Source organism: Ascaphus truei, chromosome 1 (genome assembly GCF_040206685.1).
Source record: "Ascaphus truei isolate aAscTru1 chromosome 1, aAscTru1.hap1, whole genome shotgun sequence".
NCBI lineage: Eukaryota > Metazoa > Chordata > Amphibia > Anura > Ascaphidae > Ascaphus > Ascaphus truei.
In genome coordinates this window covers 540,326,711-540,339,902 of record NC_134483.1, presented here as the reverse complement: position 1 = coordinate 540,339,902, position 13,192 = coordinate 540,326,711, and the positions used below count along the sequence as shown (strand labels likewise).

Here is a 13,192-nt window from a genome sequence, read left to right as displayed (position 1 = left end):
CTGAATGTGTCACATCTCGGGGCAACGCTGAATGTGTCACATCTCGGGGCAACGCTGAATGTGTCACATCTCGGGGCAACGCTGCATGTGTCACATCTCGGGGCAACGCTGAATGTGTCACATCTCGGGGCAACGCTGAATGTGTCACATCTCGGGGCACCGCTGCATGTGTCACATCTCGGGGCAACGCTGAATGTGTCACATCTCGGGGCAAAGCTGAATGTGTCACTTCTCGGGGCAACACTGCATGTGTCACATCTCGGGGCAACGCTGAATGTGTCACATCTCGGGGCAACGCTGCATGTGTCACATCTCGGGGCGCCGCTGCATGTGTCACATCTCGGGGCAACGCTGCATGTGTCACATCTCGGGGCAACGCTGAATGTGTCACATCTCAGGGCAACGCTGAATTTGTCACATCTCGGGGCCACGCTGCATGTGTCACATCTCGGGGCAACGCTGAATGTGTCACACCTCGGGGCAACGCTGCATGTGTCACATCTCAGGGCAACGCTGAATGTGTCACACCTCGGGGCGCCGCTGCTCTTTAGATCTCACTAATCCCCTCCCCGCTTACACGCATACATTACATACTAGTCTTCCTTTTCACAAGCACACACCTAACACACTCACCCACCCCCTTCTTGCACACTCCACATTCACCCTCACACATCGTACTCAGCCTTTTACGCTCCACACGTGTCCCCCCTTCTTGCACTGCACTGACCCTCTTTCTTAATTTTAAACCCCACATCCAGCCCAACCTTATCTTACACATCATACCTTCCCCCACATACCTTCCCCCATCCCACAAAAAGCAGTAACCTCCCTCACTCTTGCCACACAGTCATCGCACACCCCTCACCCCCACACAAAGCCATCACTCCATGCTCCCCCTCCCACACAAAGCCATCATCCCCTGCTCTCCCTCCCACACACACAGCCATAACCCCCTGCACCCCCCACCCCACAAAGCCATCACCCCCTGCTCTCCCTCCCACACACAAAGCCATCACCCCCTGCTCTCCCTCCCACACACAAAGCCATCATCCCCTGCTCCCCCCACACACACAGCCATAACCCCCTGCACCCCCCCACATAAGGCCATCATCCCCTGCTCCCTCCCACACACACAGCCATAACCCCCTGCACCCCCCCCCCACACAAAGCCATCACCCCCTGCTCTCCCTCCCACACACAAAGCCATCATCCCCTGCTCCCCCCCCACACACACAGCCATAACCCCCTGCACCCCCCCACATAAGGCCATCATCCCCTGCTCCCTCCCACACACACAGCCATAACCCCCTGCACCCCCCACCCCACAAAGCCATCACCCCCCTGCTCTCCCTCCCACACACAGCCATCATCCCCTGCTCCCCCCCACACACACAGCCATAACCCCCTGCACCCCCCCACATAAGGCCATCATCCCCTGCTCCCCCCCACACACAGCCATAACCCCCTGCACACCCCCCACACAAAGCCATCACCCCCTGCTCTCCAACCCGCACACAGCCATAACCCCCTGCACACCCCCCACACACAAAGCCATCACCCCCTGCTCTCCAACCCGCACACAGCCATAACCCCCTGCACCCCCCCCCCACACAAAGCCATCACCCCCTGCTCTCCAACCCGCACACAGCCATAACCCCCTGCACACCCCCCACACACAAAGCCATCACCCCCTGCTCTCCAACCCGCACACAGCCATAACCCCCTGCACACCCCCCACACACAAAGCCATCACCCCCTGCTCTCCAACCCGCACACAGCCATAACCCCCTGCACCCCCCCCCACACAAAGCCATCATCCCCTGCTCCCCCCCACACACAGCCATAACCCCCTGCACCCCCCCACACACAAAGCCATCATCCCCTGCTCCCCCCCACACACAGCCATAACCCCCTGCACCCCCCCACACACAAAGCCATCACCCCCTGCTCTCCCTCCCACACACAAAGCCATCATCCCCTGCTCCCCCCCACACACAGCCATAGCCCCCTGCACCCCCCCCCCCACACAAAGCCATCACCCCCTGCACCCCCCCACACACAGCCATCACCCCCTGCACCCCCCCCCACAAAGCCATCACCCCCTGCTCTCCCTCCCACACACAAAGCCATCATCCCCTGCTCCCCCCCACACACAGCCATCACCCCCTGCACCCCCCCACACACACAGCCATCACCCCCTGCACCCCCCCACACAAAGCCATCACCCCATGCTCCCCCTCCCACACACAAAGCCATCACCCCCTGCTCCCCCCCACTTACACAGCCATCTTCCCCTGCTCCCCCCCACACACAGAGCCATCCTCCCCCCACCCCCATACACAAAACCATCACCCCCCACTTAGCAGCCAGCTGAGATTTCCCCATGAGACCGTGGCACCCTTAGCCAGAGGGTCGAGGCACAGCAGGGTTCCCTGGCACACTGGTCGTGAAACACTGGTCTGAAGCAACAGGGCTCTGAAAATGGGTTATTCCATCAAATGTGAGCTGCGGCATTAGAAATGGAGACACTGTATAATAAACTGCCCACAGCTTCCTCTGTCTCTCATTTTAGTTCTTGATTTGTTTATTTAACAAACACACAGAACCCCAGCCAGCTCATTTTAGGAACCCCTGAGCCCCCACAAAATATGTATGTATGCAAGTGTCAAAAAGGAGAGCTAACGAGCGTGGCAAATGTATAAAACAAGCAACAGAGAGGCCCAATGCTACATCCAATGACAAAAATACACAGTAAAATACTTATATATTCTCTTGAAAAAGGGTGATTTAGTTTAACCCTTTGCTATTTATTTTTTATATGAAGAAATTCAAGTAATAGAGGAAGTCACAGTCTTTCGGTACGTTAAATGAACTTATTCTGTAATAAAGCATCAGAGCAGGTATTCACACAGTGTAACGTTTCAGGACAGACACTCCTTTCTTCAGACCATACAGAATAAGTTCATTTAATTACCCAGAGGCTCCTGTGGGCTTCCTCTGTTACTCGAATTTCTCCATGATCCAGCTTTGAGACGCCGGGATCAGCAGAGGGTGAGCACCGAGGCTGGAAACATTGACATAATAATTAGCAGTACCCACCAACCCAAACCCAGGAAGCCGATGAGACCACCTGCCCCGTCTGACAGTGGAGCGTTTTACTGCCCCGTCTCTGGGGCTGCTCTGATCGCTGCGGCCCTTACAAAGTACCATGACTGTTTCTCTGCTCTCGTGCGCTATGATCTGTGAGAGCTGACTAGTGCCACTCGGGACGCTGGGGCGTATTCAGTAAGCCCACCAGCAGCTCGCCTCGATCGGCTGAAAACTCCCATTGACTTGACTGAGCCCCTATATATTGGGTGACCAATAAATGGAAAGCACTCTTCCATGTAACATATTGCAGAATAATGAGACACATAGCAGGCAAAATCATTCTTATTTTTAATCAGCGTATCAATGTAATCCGCCTCCTTAGCAAGTGGCAATTGCCCTAAAAGTGACATTTCCACGTATCTCCTGTTTTCCTAGGCTCTGTGTAATGAGAAACCTGAATACCAGCCCCCCTAATAGTAATAAGAGTGGACGGTGCGCAATGGGAAATATTATATTGTACAAATAATTCTGAATAATATCTGGACTGAGTGGAATTCAGTATTTTTTGTATAATTAGAGATCTGCTAACGATCCTGCTTCGTTTCCTTGGCTAATGACGGGCCGCATCATTCGTTGAATTAAAGCAACAAAGACAGAAAAGTATTTGGTTTCTATACTTATTGCATGCTCCAAAAAACATCCTACACGCGTGTGCTGTCAGTCACCGAATGTTACCCATTTACTATGCCACAGCCAATAGTTCCCTTTGGCTGTAAAAGGAACTACCCGCTTAAAGCTGGTTGTGTTATTTAACCTCTTCTGTGCCTGGTAAGTCTCGGGCAAAGGCTCGTTCTCTGGGAAGGTTTCGGGTAATCCAAATGGGAGTGGGGCTCACTCCACTTCAGTTCCCTTTATCTGGTGGGGACGCAGGCATCATGTGATCGCTCCTGGAGCGCTGACGGGGCGCGGAAAGTGCCATCGGGCTGGGCCCCTGGCACTAAGGAGAAGAGGCCTGTATTAAAATGTCTATTAAACAGAACTGGAGGAAAACTTACCATGATTCTACTTTAACCCAGGGGGAGCCGACTCCAGTCCTTAAGGCCCTCCAACAGGTCAGGTTTTTAGTATATCCCTGCTTCAGCACAGGTGGTGCAGTCAAAGTCTGAGCCACTGATTGAGCCACCTGTGCTGAAGAAGGGATATCCTGAAAACCTAACCTGTTGGTGACCCTTGAGCACTGGAGTTGGCCACTCCTGCTCTATGTAAATTGGGGTAGGAAGGAATGTGCATCATGCAGTGACCTTGGGGTAGGAAGGAATGTGCATCATGCAGTGACCTTGGGGTAGGAAGGAATGTGCATCATGCAGTGACCTTGGGGTAGGAAGGAATATGCATCATGCAGTGACCTTGGGGTAGGAAGGAATGTGCATCATGCAGTGACCTTGGGGTAGGAAGGAATGTGCATCATGCAGTGACCTTAGGGTAGGAAGGAATGTGCATCAAGCAGTGACCTTGGGGTAGGAAGGAATGTGCATCATGCAGTGACCTTGGGGTAGGAAGGAATGTGCATCATGCAGTGACCTTGGGGTAGGAAGGAATGTGCATCATGCAGTGACCTTGGGAAGGAAGGAATGTGCATCATGCAGTGACCTTGGGGTAGGAAGGAATGTGCATCATGCAGTGACCTTGGGTAGGAAGCAATGTGCATCATGCAGTGACCTTGGGGTAGGAAGGAATGTGCATCATGCAGTGATCTTGGGGTAGGAAGGAATGTGCATCATGCAGTGACCTTGGGGTAGGAAGGAATGTGCATCATGCAGTGACTTTGGGGTAGGAAGGAATGTGCATCATGCAGTGACCTTGGGGTAGGAAGGAATGTGCATCATGCAGTGACCTTGGGGTAGGAAGGAATGTGCATCATGCAGTGACCTTGGGGTAGGAAGGAATATGCATCATGCAGTGACCTTGGGGTAGGAAGGAATGTGCATCATGCAGTGACCTTGGGGTAGGAAGGAATGTGCATCATGCAGTGACCTTAGGGTAGGAAGGAATGTGCATCAAGCAGTGACCTTGGGGTAGGAAGGAATGTGCATCATGCAGTGACCTTGGGGTAGGAAGGAATGTGCATCATGCAGTGACCTTGGGGTAGGAAGGAATGTGCATCATGCAGTGACCTTGGGAAGGAAGGAATGTGCATCATGCAGTGACCTTGGGGTAGGAAGGAATGTGCATCATGCAGTGACCTTGGGTAGGAAGCAATGTGCATCATGCAGTGACCTTGGGGTAGGAAGGAATGTGCATCATGCAGTGACCTTGGGGTAGGAAGGAATGTGCATCATGCAGTGACCTTGGGGTAGGAAGGAATGTGCATCATGCAGTGACCTTGGGGTAGGAAGGAATGTGCATCATGCAGTGACCTTGGAGTAGGAAGGAATGTGCATCATGCAGTGACCTTGGGGTAGGAAGGAATGTGCATCATGCAGTGACCTTGGGGTAGGAAGGAATGTGCATCATGCAGTGACCTTGGGGTAGGAAGGAATGTGCATCATGCAGTGACCTTGGGGTAGGAAGGAATGTGCATCATGCAGTGACCTTGGGGTAGGAAGGAATGTGCATCATGCAGTGACCTTGGGTAGGAAGGAATGTGCATCATGCAGTGACCTTGGTGTAGGAAGGAATGTGCATCATGCAGTGACCTTGGGTAGGAAGCAATGTGCATCATGCAGTGACCTTGGGGTAGGAAGGAATGTGCATCATGCAGTGATCTTGGGGTAGGAAGGAATGTGCATCATGCAGTGACCTTGGGGTAGGAAGGAATGTGCATCATGCAGTGACTTTGGGGTAGGAAGGAATGTGCATCATGCAGTGACCTTGGGGTAGGAAGGAATGTGCATCATGCAGTGACCTTGGGGTAGGAAGGAATGTGCATCATGCATTGACCTTGGGGTAAGTTGGGGCAGGAAGGAATGTGCATCATGCAGTGACCTTGGGGTAGGAAGCAATGTGCATCATGCAGTGACCTTGGGGTAGGAAGGATTGTTCATCATGCAGTGACCTTGGGTAGGAAGCAATGTGCATCATGCAGTGACGTTGGGGTAGGAAGGAATGTGCATCATGCAGTGACCTTGGGGTAGGAAGGAATGTGCATCATGCAGTGACCTTGGGGTAGGAAGGAATGTGCATCACGCAGTGACCTTGGGGTAGGAAGGAATGTGCATCATGCAGTGACCTTGGGGTAGGAAGGAATGTGCATCACGCAGTGACCTTGGGGTAGGAAGGAATGTGCATCATGCAGTGACCTTTGGTGTAAGTTGGGGTAGGAAGGAATGTGCATCATGCAGTGACCTTGGGGTAGGAAGGAATGTACATCATGCAGTGACCTTGGGGTAGGAACGGAATGTCCATCATGCAGTGACCTTGGGGTAAGTTGGGGTAGGAAGGAATGTGCATCATGCAGTGACCTTGGGGTAAGTTGGGGTAGGAAGGAATGTGCATCATGCAGTGACCTTGGGGTAAGTTGGGGTAGGAAGGAATGTGCATCATGCAGTGACCTTGGGGTAAGTTGGGGTAGGAAGCAATGTGCATCATGCAGTGACCTTGGGGTAAGTTGGGGTAGGAAGGAATGTGCATCATGCAGTGACTTTGCCTTTGGTTTTTTTCAGGGCTCTAGAGAGATCTTTGAGAATTACTACAGGAAACAGAGAAGAAAGCAAGCAAGGCTAGTGCTGCAGCCACCGTCCAACATGGTACGTCTCTCGTCTGTGTGCGCAATGGGAGCACTTAGGGACTGTAGCTATTTCTTAATGTTTAGACAGTGTCTGGTGCTGACAATAGGGGTCTCCCAAAAGTTTCTCATTGTCATGGTGCAAGATCCCTGATAATGCATCACTGCTTTAATAAGACATGGAAGCGCTTTGTATCGTTGACATGGCCCTCTGGTGGTTCTGGGTGTAATTGCAGTTATTTGCACCAGGTTAGTGGTTTTCAACCCTTCCCACAGACATATAAGGTTGTAAGGCAAGGAATTGACCAACGAAAAGAGCGCTCGGATTACGTTCTGTATGAAGACCGTTTCGTTTAGTAATCCCCATAAACATGGCCTGGCTAGGGTTCTTGGAGAAGAAAGTCCGGAAACCGTTGCATTTGATGAAAACATGTCGCTCTCGCACTGTTGTTGTTGTTTCAATGTAAAATCTCTCCTCTGTTCCAGCATGAAACCTTAGATGGCTACAGGAAGTATTTCTACCAGATAGTAGGGTAAGTGTTCCTCTTCTCCGTAGATGACTTCCTAATTTAAAGTCTAGAGACCAGTTTTCCATTTGTAGGTTTCTGGAGTGTCAAGTAATCATTGTTTGGTTCTTAGTGACGGTTTTGCTGCACAATGACCCAAGTCGTGTTGGGGTCTGTAAGGAGAAATGTAAGAAGACCTACTGATGAAGCAGAGCGCTCCCCTGTGTCTCTCACAGTTTGGGGGGGGGGGTGTCACCTTTATGATCACGCGGGTGGGTGCCTTCTTTAAAAGGCCTATATTAAATTCTCAGTGCCTCTGTATAATTCGTGTGCTGCTTGAATACAAGGTATTTGCGGGCAGCACAATGCGTCGTGGGGAGAGAGGTTCACACTGAAGTTTATACTATTCACTAAAGTCTCCTACAAAACCAGTGCAAAAAAAGTCATGTTTATCAAAGAAAGGGAATCCCATTAGAAGCTGTTTTCCTTTAACACATTGGATGTCATTCTTCTGCACTGATTTTGCAGCCTGGTGACTTGAGTAAATAACCCTCTTAATGGCGTTTCGTAGCCATGCAGTGCACTTTGGCACAAAAGCTAGCACCCAAAGAGGAAGGTCACCGTGGTCACTTCCACGTGGCTGGGTTTTGCTTGGCTCTGCATAGGAGATGGCAGTATTGCGCTGTTCACGCCTCCTGGGGCGTGTAAACATGGGGCGCCACCAACATCTTTACTGCCCAGCCAATCCGTAGTGAGGTTTGCGGTGTAGGGCGGAGACGTGACTTGACCACGCCAAGCAGGATGGTGGTGGGATTGGAAGTGGCTTTTCCCAGGCCACTGCCTTGTCCTCTCCCTGGTTCCTCTGCTAACAGCCGCTTTTCTCTTCTTTCCCAGCTTTTTTGTGGTGGAAGATCACATTCTGCACACAACGCATGGCCTGGTCAATAGGGCCTACATAGACGAACTATGGGACTTAGCCTTGTCAAAAACCATGGCCGCCCTGAGAACACATTCAGTAAGTGACGCCCCTCCCTTGTTTGTTGTTGCACGAGTTGTGTACCGTGATGTTTCCACGGAAACATTCACTGTAGAAGCTTCTAGATGTTTTACCCCTACCAGCTAATAAAAGCAATATTGATTATAACTTTAGCAAAAAGTGTGTCTTGTGAAGTAACAACAGTGTCATAAATGTTAACGGTCTGGTATTCATTTATACCCAATGTCACGGTAACGATAATGAGCATTAAACGATTTTCGCACCGTGCTAACTCTATAACCTTTCCTGTAAGAAAAGTAGGAGCAGGGTGGGGTTTCTTTAATTGGCTACCCTCATTATACATGATATACTTTATGTTCATTTTCCATCGGTAAGTCAGATAAATGCTATTCAGTTACAGCCGGGCAATACCAATCATTTTCTCATCTCTTTTAGTCCTACTGCTCCGATCCCAACTTGGTATTAGACTTGAAGAACCTCATTGTTCATTTTGCGGACACCCTCCAGGTATGGGACCCCCACAGGTCGCTGTGACACTACCCTCCCTCTCTCTCCCTGTCCCTGCCTCTCGCCTCTTACTTTCTCTTCTTATCTTTGCTCTCTCTCTTTCCTCTTCCTCTTTTTTTCCCCTCCTTGTGTCTTTCATTCCCTTTGCTCTTCATCTCTTTCTTCCTCCCCCTCTCCGTCTTGAAATGTGCCTGTGGTTTTCTGTTCACGCAGGGTTATGGCTTCCTCGTGAACCAACTCTTTGACATGCTGCTAGAAATCCGAGACCAGTACAGTGAGATCCTCCTGAAGAAGTGGGCCCTGCTTTTCAGGTGAGGAGGTTTGCATCTTTGCTGCTCTGAGGGTAATTAACCTCTGCTATGCCTGAGACATTCTGCAGCTCTGCAGGCTAATCTGGGCTAGGAATGCAGATGTTACAGACGTTGCTGTAACTTTCCCTGACACTGCCTCTTGCTTTTCTGCATGTTTGTCATTTTCGTCTAGAATAAATAGCACCCTATTTAAACACGCTTGGGACAGGAGATACAATCTGAGCTCAGCAAACGCTCGGCTTGCTGCCTATCACCTACCTTGTCTGTGCAGACTTTACTCCCAGCGTCTCTAATACCTTCTATGTTATAAGGTGTTAGAGGATGACCGCGCAGAATTAGAAATGCTTCTCAGTCATGGCTGAACACACAGTCTGAGAAACACATGCTCACCATAACCAGTGTCTGCACCCTTGCCTGGCATGGTGCCTCTGAGCCTTGTCCAAGAATGTGGGACACATCTGTACTGCAGCACTGTGTGTGTGTGTGTGTGTGTGTGTGTGTGTGTGTGTGTGTGTGTGTGTGTGTGTTGAGCTCCAGTGCCTTAAAGAATACATTTATATATATATATATATATATATATATATATCTCAAGTCGTAAGTGTTACGTCCAGTCCAAATGAAAAGCGTGTGATAGCGCCTCGTGTCTGATTGCTGCTTCATGTAAGAGGTAACCTCTGTGTCTCCTGAAAGAAAGGCCTATTTGATGTAAAACAGAAGCGCATAGAATAAAGAACACCATAAAAATAATGCCACCCGTTAATAACAATCACCAGTAATAGTTAGAAACTTGACAGTCTGCTCCAGCGGCGTCCTTCTGCGTTGCACTGGGGGTCCCTCACCCTCCGGCGCTGGCGTCCCACCGCGTTTCCAGGTGCCGACTGGGATCGAAGTCTGATGACATCACTGATACGGAAGCCTGCGTGTGTGCAGGAAGAATCTCTCTCTGCCTACACAAACCATGCATATCAGCGCTGAATTCGCTTGTGACGAAGCAGCAGCAAGGCTGCGAAACGCGTAGAGACATTGCATAGTGAGAGAGAACAACTGAGGCGCCGATTTCCAGGGCTCTCTGAGAGACATTCTCCCTGCATGAACACAGGCTTCCGTATCAGTGACCGCATCAAACTTTGTCCTAGTTGGCACCTGGCAAGGCGGTGGGACGCCACTGGCGCAGACTGTCACCCAGGCACTACCATCAGTGACGTCTACAAGCTTGATGAACACCAGCACCAGAGGTCCAGCAACCTATTGCCATGAGCCTGCCGGAGAGCATCAGAGCCCCCGGAGCCCAGCAACTACAGCACGTTATTCTCACATAAACACATTTCAGACACTCATCTTGGGTGCAAGTTTTGAACTGTGACTGGTATTTATTATTAAAGAGTGGCTGTCACGGGAGACCCGGCATTCCCACCTTTCTACCGGGATCATAACATTGGGCAAAACGAGATCGGTGAAATACCTTGTAATTTATTCGCATGAAAAGGCAAACACGCAGTGCGACACAAAATACATGAGAGAGACGCACTTACTGGGGGGGTCTGGGCTACAAAACTCCACTTTCCTAGTTGGAATGAATGAAAAAGCAGTCTTTAGATGACCAGGACTTAGCCCGAAATGTCCTAGAACTGAAATTGGCATGAAGTTCCTGATGCCACCACTCTCTATCCTCCAGAGGTCCTGAAAGCACTTCACCGGGAGTTAGCACCAAACGCCCTGGAACTAAATTCGGCTTGCAATCCCAGCCACGGCCGCTACGTTCCTTTTTGAGAACTTGGTCCCAAAAAGCTGGACTTATTCAAATATTTCGACCTGAAATTTCTGAAGCCGGCTCGCTGCTATTTCTCCGAGAGCATCTTTTGGTACATTCCAATTTGCCGCTGATGTTCTGGCGCCTAGAATCAAATCACCGGATTGGCAGAGGGATTCTTATAGTATTTCTGAGTTCATTCATGAAATACTACAGCCAATCCCGGCGTGGGAATTTTCCTACCGGCCAATCAAAGCGAGGCCAGTCTTCTGAAGCCGGGCAAGCGGATCTTCTGATGCGTGCGCAAGATTGCCACCTCTGCCACTTTGTGTGCAGAAGCCACTCGCTGGTTTAGGCTCCTCACAGTCTGGGGAGGCAAATGATAGTCCCGAGGACTTTCCATTCATTCCCGGGCGTGGGTGCTCGGCCTGAACCTCCTGCCCAAATGCTCTTCACACCTCTGACATCATTTGTGGTTTTCATGTCCGATGTCTGGGTAGACACGCTGGCACCAAGCTGGTAGCCCAGTGACTCACCCAGAACATCGGTCCGGAAAGACCCAGCTCATTATACCGTGCACAAGGATATATATATTTTAAAACACACTGTTTAATAAAATATACATTTGATACTTTCCTAGGTCTTCTGGTTATGGGGAAGAGAATAAGAAGCTGCACTTTATTCCTTACTAGCCACATTCCCCACACACTATAAACTGGACTTAGACTTTAAAGTTCCTCACAACCTTATGTATGTTTTGGAGCAACCCCAGAACCCCTATACCGGGTCTGGGTGACCTGGGCATTAACTGGGTATCCCCCTTAACCTAGGGACCCCTTGACCGTTCCAGGGACACCTCACATCCCTATGCCCCATTTACCTTTCTGGTCTGTGCTGAAGCAGGGAATCCTAGCGGTGAGTCACGCAAGCGTTTTCAAGGGGAGGTTTTGCCAGAGCAACGTGTGTATGTGTATCCGGGAATCCGATCTGATTCCTGGCTACATTCTTGGGGTATCCAGCAACGCGAACCCAGCTAGCTAGGCACATTCTGACGACACTTTCTCCGTAAACCCCCCCTGAAACTCATAGCCCAGCGATCTCTGCTTGTTGACACTCCTGGAAAGGTATAAACACACAAATTCTTTGTCGCATCATTTTTCACAATGCATGTACAATCACTGGGCTCAAGAGCTGACACTCCCGAACCCTAATACATGGATCAGAGGTAACCAAAAGGGCTTAACCTTTATTAGTGAGCCTGGTTACCCCCTCACCGTCACAGTGGCATTATTTTTATGGTTGTCTGTGTCTGTGCTGTAGACAAATATACATACGTGTGTGTGGGTGTGGGTGTGTGTGTATGTATATCCATCCATCCAAAGGGATATTCACGGTTAGTTTTGTTCTTCTGCTGTGAAAGGTTCAATACATGAGCAGCTCTGCTACTTGACATTAGACTCGCGGATTAGCTGCCTGGGTCTCTGGTGACCTGTGGCACCAATGATTCTTTATATTTTCCTGCAGGAACATACTGGACGCAGATAACTACAGCCCCATCCCAGTGGCTGACGAGGAATTGTACAGGAAGATAGTGGGACAGTTTCCCTTTCAAGACTCCGAGTTAGAAAAGGTAAAGGAAGTGGCTGCTGTGTGTACTCTGCTGGGTTTTATGTGCGTTTTTATACGGTAGGTCTCTACCCAACACTGGTGCACACACTGACCTAATCACACCACTGTGAATTTATTTTTACATGTATTTATAAACATGTTTGACCAGGAAGTAATACATTGAGATTTGCCTCGCTCTTTCAAGTATGTCCTGGGCACAGAGTTATAATAATACACGGTTACATTAAAAGGACAGAGATTATACAGTCAATTCACAGACATTTCCTGGACAGATAGAGTTGGAAAATTGGGTACAGGGGATAAAGAGCTTGTGAGTTTCAGATTGAAATAGAGCAGCTTTAACATCACCAAACATCAGCGAATGGCAGGAAACGGCTCACACTCTTTGGCGGTCCCCGCCTTTGGGGTGACGCAGATGTACACTGAAGGGGCTCAGATTGAATGCAGCTGCGATTACAAAGTTCTTTGTCCTCCTGGCTCATTAACATTCCAGTGGGTGGGGTTGACGTTCCACAAAGTACAAGCAGATGTTAACCCTTAGCACGCCTCTCCTGTGCAGAGGGGAGCAGCTCTTGGGGAGCCCCATCAGGCTTCCGCATTTGGGGCGACACAGATGTTAGGTTAGCAGTACTGCAGGGCTGAGCTGCGGTTAGGTTAGCAGTACTGCAGGGCTGCGGT

General features: G+C 50.0%; 1 protein-coding gene across 6 annotated transcripts in view; it reads left to right on the top strand.

The window, feature by feature from the left end:
• Positions 1 to 13,192, top strand: part of EXOC6B (exocyst complex component 6B) — a 434,433-nt gene that overhangs the window by 249,103 nt on the left and 172,138 nt on the right. For all 6 annotated transcript variants that reach the window (XM_075573299.1, XM_075573282.1, XM_075573265.1 and 3 more), the window contains 6 exons: positions 6,753 to 6,836; positions 7,301 to 7,347; positions 8,215 to 8,335; positions 8,753 to 8,824; positions 9,038 to 9,135; positions 12,410 to 12,515. In XM_075573299.1, coding sequence (XP_075429414.1) covers positions 6,753 to 6,836; positions 7,301 to 7,347; positions 8,215 to 8,335; positions 8,753 to 8,824; positions 9,038 to 9,135; positions 12,410 to 12,515 — 528 coding nt within the window. The remainder of the gene's footprint in view (positions 1 to 6,752; positions 6,837 to 7,300; positions 7,348 to 8,214; positions 8,336 to 8,752; positions 8,825 to 9,037; positions 9,136 to 12,409; positions 12,516 to 13,192) is intronic.